The 5,746-nt window shown below is 53.0% G+C and overlaps 1 protein-coding gene across 1 annotated transcript; it reads right to left on the bottom strand.

The window, feature by feature from the left end:
* Positions 1–560: 560 nt before the first annotated feature.
* SIX6 (SIX homeobox 6) lies at positions 561–3,047 on the bottom strand. Its single transcript, XM_061376144.1, has 2 exons — positions 2,253–3,047; positions 561–821 (listed from the first exon to the last, which is right to left on the bottom strand). Exons 1-2 carry the CDS (start codon positions 2,822–2,824, stop codon positions 653–655), a joined length of 741 nt encoding a protein of 246 aa, XP_061232128.1. The 5' UTR covers positions 2,825–3,047; the 3' UTR covers positions 561–652.
* Between the last annotated feature and the right edge of the window lie 2,699 nt (positions 3,048–5,746).

Below are 5,746 nucleotides of genomic sequence, written 5' to 3'. Positions count from 1 at the left end.
GTCGTTCATCAAATATTTTATTATGGGTTTAGGCTGCTTCATACAGTTTCGTCCTGCACATGCTCTACAAGTCACCTGTGCACACAGAGAACAAGCAAAAAATAATAATAATTAATAATAATAATAATAGAAAAAATCTACCATAACAATCCCTTAAATAAGTAAATAAACATATTATATATTTATATAAAACCCCCTCCAAATTTAATGTAAATTAAAGTAAAGCGAAACCCAACCAAAAGAACAGCGTCTTTTCAATTCAACATGAAACACCGCCGCGGAATAAGGGCAGCGCTCAGACATTTTACAGCTTGGCATTTGGGGATTTTTGTTGTTGTTTTTTTGTTGTGTGGGTTTTTTTTTTTCTGGGCTTTTTTTTTTTTTCCTATTTTATTATTTTGGGGTTTTTTAGGCATCAACTCTGCAAATCCTTAGAAATAAAGGCGACAACGATTTTTACCACGTTTTTTTATGCAGTCTGTTGCGGGCCAGGAAGAGAGCGCGGGCGGGCGGCCTGTGCCCGGAGAGCCCCGTAACCCGGCTTTGGCCATCGCGGCCGGGTGGTGGTAAGCCCGGCTGCTCCGGCCGTGTCGGAGGGCACCGCTTAGCTGCCCCCCCATCCCCGCAGCCCGCGGATTGCCGTGGCGGTGGGTCAGATGTCACATTCACTGTCGCTGGATGTGATGGAGATGGCGGAGGTGGCCGCTTTGCTGGAGAGGCTGGCTGCGGGGCTGGAGGCTGCCCCCCCCGCTTCCCCGCCGCTTTCCTCCTCCGCTTGCAGCGAGCGCACCGAGCCCTGCGTTAGGACCTGCTGCTGCAGCCTGCAAGGAAGCGGCACACACAGCATCATCGCAAGGCGCCGTGCCCTGGGACCGGCTGCAGCCCCCCGTCTTCCAGCCGGGGCTCTCTTGATCCCCCCTCCCCCTGCCCCCCCCGAGCCGCTGTCCCCACCTCCAGTTCACACCAGTTAGCCCTGTCAGACTGGAGGCTCTGCCCTAGGACCTGGATGCCCACCCCAGGGCCTGCCCTGCTCCTCGGCCTACACACCCGGGAGGCGATCGTCTGTGTGTGTGTGTCCCCCTTCGCAGCCTGTCCCACAAAACTGGGCGTCATCCGAGGGCCCTGTAATTCCCTGCAGCATCTCTCGGACGGCGGGGCCCCTCCAGCAGGCCTGACATCTGCCCTCTCAGCCGACGGAAACGGGCTGCGGGTAACAGCACCCGTTTCCCCGATGTATGGCCGCCCGTCTGCGCTCAGCGCGGCTGCGGGCTCACAACTGGGGACAATCCACACCCAGGTTGCTGGAGGGGGGATAACGAGGGATCGGACTCCCTTTCCCATTTCCCAGGGCATCTGCTTGTGTAGGGGTAATACCGCGATTTTTTTTAAGATGAAGGGAAAGAAAGAAAAGAAAAGAAAGAAAAGAAAGAGAGAGAGAGAAAGAAAGAAAGAAAGAAAGAAAGAAAGAAAGAAAGAAAGAAAGAAAGAAAGAAAGAAAGAAAGAAAGAAAGAAAGAAAGAAAGAAAGAAAGAAAGAAAGAAAGAAAGAAAGAAAGAAAGAAAGAAAAGAAAGAAAGAAAAGAAAGAAAGAAAGAAAAGAAAAAAGAAAGAAAGAAAGAAAAGAAAAAAGAAAGAAAGAAAGAAAAGAAAAAAGAGAAAGAAAAGAAAAAGAAAGGAAAATAAAAGAAAAAGAAAGGAAGAAAGAAAGAAAATAAAAAGAAGAAAGAAAGGGAGAGAGAAGAAAAATTAGAAAAATATTCCGAGAAACGATCCCGGCTGGCTCCAGCGGGGTTTAGGAGAAAGCGGCTCCCTGCAAACGAGCAGGGCCCGAAAGGAACATTGCCGGCCCTGCTCCGGCTGGACATATATGAAATAGGCTCCTATATGTCCAAGCAAAACTTAGAAGGGGGGTTTCTCTCCGCTCGGCCGCTAAACGCGGCCCTTCTGCCGGCGGATCATGCGGGATCATTGCAGCTCCGCCAGCCTGGAGGGCCCTCGTTCCGCTTCCCGCGAGCGGCCAAGGGAACCCCCTATTAGAAATAAATAAATAGATAAAAAGCCGTCGGGTTGTCCCGTTGCTCCTACGTTATCTCGCTGCATTTCCCGGGGAGAAACTCCCCGGGGTCGTTTTCACGTCCCCACGGCGGGGCTGTCCGGGGCCGGGCTGCATCGCACCGGACCCCCGGCCCCTGCGAGAGAAGTCTCCCTGAGTGGAGGGTGGCCTGTGCCCCGGCGGGACGGGCAGCACCTTACCTGTTCTTAGCGGCTGCCGCCCTGTCCCTTTGCCTGCGGTTTTTGAACCAGTTGCCCACTTGCGTGGGGGTAAGTCCGGTGGCCTGAGCCAGTTCCCGCTTTTTGCTGGGGTTGGGATAAGGGTCCTGCAGGTACCACTCCCGCAGCAAATGCCTCGTCCGCTCCTTGAAGCAATGTGTCTTCTGCTCGCCGTCCCAGATGGTGCGGGGCAGAGGGAACTTCTTTCTCACCCGGTACTTGTCCACCGGCCCCAGGGGTCGGCCCCGCAGCTTCTCTGCCTCCTGGTAATGCGCTTCCAGCCAGAGCGCTTGCAGTTTGGCGTGAGACTCCTTGGTGAACTTGTGGTTCTCCAGGATGTGGTAGAGCTCCCGGTAGTTCCCCGTGTGGAAGGCCACTATGGCCCGGGCTCTCAGCACCGACTCGTTCTTGTTGAGGGCCTCGCAGGCGGCAGGGGCCACGGGCAGGGACCAGAGGAAGCGCCCCAGGCGCTCGATGTCCCCGCTCTCCTCCAGGGTCTCGCAGACCCCGGCCACCTGCTGCGGGCTGAAATTGAGGATGGGCAGCTGGAACATGGAGGCGGCGCCGGGCTCCGCTCCGCGCTCCGCGCTCCCCCGGCGATGCCCGCACCGGGAAGCGGGCAGCGGCCCCGGCGCCCGCCCCTCGCTCCGCTTCTGCCTCCTCCGGAGCTGGCGGAGTTGCGGCGGGAAGGACGGAAGAGGATGGAGAGACGATGGGGAGCGCTCGGCGGCTCCGGCGACTGGGGGCGGTGGGCAGGGGCGAGGCGGAGGAGGATGGAGCGGGGGGAGGGCGGGCGGGCGGGGAGGGAGGGAAGGGAGAAAAAGGAAGAGAGAAAAAAAAAAGGAAAGAATAATAATAATAAAAGGGAACCAGAAAAGGCACAAGCCGGCTCCGCGCCGCCGCCGCGCTGCTGCGGGAGCGCCTGATTTGCTGCCGGGCTCGGCAGATTGGCTCCCGGGTTTCCATGGCGGGGCTGCCACTCACTGTCAGCTGCTGCCAATCAAGGCGGAAGTCCCCGCGCCGCCGTCGCCGGCACCTCCCCGCCCGCTCCCCGCCTGCTTCCCGGGGCGCCCGTCCTGTCCCGTTCCGCTCCCCCGGGGCCACCGCGCGAGCAGGGGCAGAGCAGGGGAAGGGGGACACCGGGTGCGGTTTGCTGCCAGGAAGTTGGAGGGAGCGGTCCCCGCGATGGAGTGGCCGGTACCCCCTGCACCCTCTAAAAGAAAGCTGTGGGCTTTGGCCCGGGGCTGTACTCACACAGCTCTGAGCACCGCGGGTTGGAGAGGGGCATAAGGCAGAGCTGAGAAACCAGATAAAAACCTGACTGCACAACAGTGACAGTGTCGGTGCTGAGGGTGTCGGTGACTACCAGTGCAGCGGGAGGACCGCAGCAAGAGCCAAGATTTAGGAAAAACTCTCCCCCCCCTTCCCCTTGCTGGTGATTGTCCGTCTCTGTTAAAACGAGAAATTATCTACAAAGAGCCCAATGCCCTTCTCCGTTCAACTAAAGCTTTATATACTATACATATATGTTAACATTTAAAACCTTATTGTTTTCAGCTGAATGGTCCTGAATAGACGCCAAGAATAGTCGCGGGGAGTGAGAAGTCATTTGTAGGTCAGGACAGTAACTTAAAGCAGATTTCAGGAATCTTTTGAAATATTGATCACCTCGTAGTAATCATTCCCAGCGGATTTTTCCCGATCCGCCCCTTCGGAGGAGAGGGGCAAGCCGCGGGCGTCGCGGCGGGGATGAAATCGCTTTCTGAGCGGTGAGGGTATGAGCTGTTTTCTGGAGAGAAGGGGGGAAATCAAGAAGGCAATCGCTTTTTATTCTAAATCTAGCTGCTCGGTGGCAGTTTATTCCCAGTAACATTAGGGACCATGCTCAGAAAGGCAGCATATATTTTGAATTAAGCTCAATATGTTCTCTCTTCTGCTCTTTGCAATGCATTTTTCTTCTAGAACGCTTGTCAAAGAAATCCCTTCTTAATTTGATATCTTGTTATTTTCCTTCCTGTTTTTTGTTTCCCTTTTCCTTATTTTTTCTCATTTTATTTTTGTTTTCCTTTTTTCCCTTCTTCAAGAAAGCTCCTTTGCTAGTTGCCCACAGACCGAAATTAAACACATTTACATTTTCTCCAATCATTTCTCCGCAGAAATGGAGCTGGACTGGGGCTCGGCTTCTTTTCTTTAGTATCAAGTACAATTTGTCTTTTGCTTGTGAAGATTTGGTAAATCAGAAGGCAGATAGATAGCGCAGATGGTCGGAGGTGTCGGGTCAGATTATGGTATGCCTCAGTACAGTGCTAAGCTCATTCTGACGGAAAACCCTGATATTATTTTCACAGATCTACACAGTTCACTTGAAAAAAACCCTTCGAGCCATTTACATCATTTATGTGAGGCTCACAGCTAGCGGGATGGAAAAGCTTTCAATACTGCTCATTTTCATAAAATCCGACAGAGCTGAGGAGACATAAAAGCACACACAAAACTCACGAGCTCAGAGACACTCCACAAAAAGTTAAAATATAGAAAGGGAGACTCTTCGGCTTCACTTTGCAGACCCAGGTTTGATTTGCCGATCTGCTTAGGGAAAAAAGGGGGGAGGAAAAATATATCAGAGAAAAGGAAAATAGCAACTACAAATATTGCAGTCCCCTTCCTCCGCATCCCTGTCCTCTCTGCCAGAGCAAAGCTCAACGAAAGATCCCAAATAACATTTTTGGAAAGAAATAACCTCCCCAAACCTCCTCGGTCTGAGCCAGCAGGAAAAAAGACGGAGAGCCGCGGGCAGGCAAGGTGCTAGCCCCCCGAAACTCGCAAAGCATTCAGAACTGGGACTCGTGGAGAAAAACCTCTGCTTCGAGAGAGGTGGAAGGGTGGAATGTCTGTGTTAATGGGTAGCTAATTTACACAGGCCAGATGATGATCATGGAGATGATGACTAATATCACTAAAGACATTTTTTATTATTCTTATTTTATTTTTATTTTTATTTTTTTTTAGCATGCACATGATCTGGCGGGGGACTTACTGGGCTGCAGCCTAATGACCATTAACGGACCGAGACAGGCTCCATAATGAAAGCCGGGACTGTAGGCTAAAGAAATGATCCTCATTAGGAGCAGCAAGAGCACCTCACAGGGTGAGGGGCTGGCTTTCCCCCAGGTCCCCAGGCTTTGTTCCCCAGAAACCGGCCTGGATGAGGAGATGCTGGAATCTCTGCTGGGAGGGGAGAGGAACAAAAAGAAAAGGCAACACCACAATGGACCCTGGAACCCTGTGTTAAGCATTTAAAGGGTGACCCGTGAGGGAATATCAGCCCAGCCCCAGCAGCTCTGCGCCCTCTCCAGCTGTGAACACCGGGCTCTGTGTTTGGGAAGTGGCACAGCCCAGCGGGGACGTGGTTGTCCCCGGCTGGGGAAGGACCTGGAGGTTCTGTTCTATCAATGCCGAGAGACATCAGCTCCAAA

The sequence above is a fragment of the Neopsephotus bourkii genome, unplaced genomic scaffold, assembly GCF_033783945.1.
Source record: "Neopsephotus bourkii isolate Nb327-2 ecotype Australia unplaced genomic scaffold, CSIRO-AGI_Nbou_v1 NB_1707, whole genome shotgun sequence".
NCBI classification, from domain to species: domain Eukaryota; kingdom Metazoa; phylum Chordata; class Aves; order Psittaciformes; family Psittacidae; genus Neopsephotus; species Neopsephotus bourkii.
This window is presented reverse-complemented; position numbering and strand designations above follow the sequence as displayed.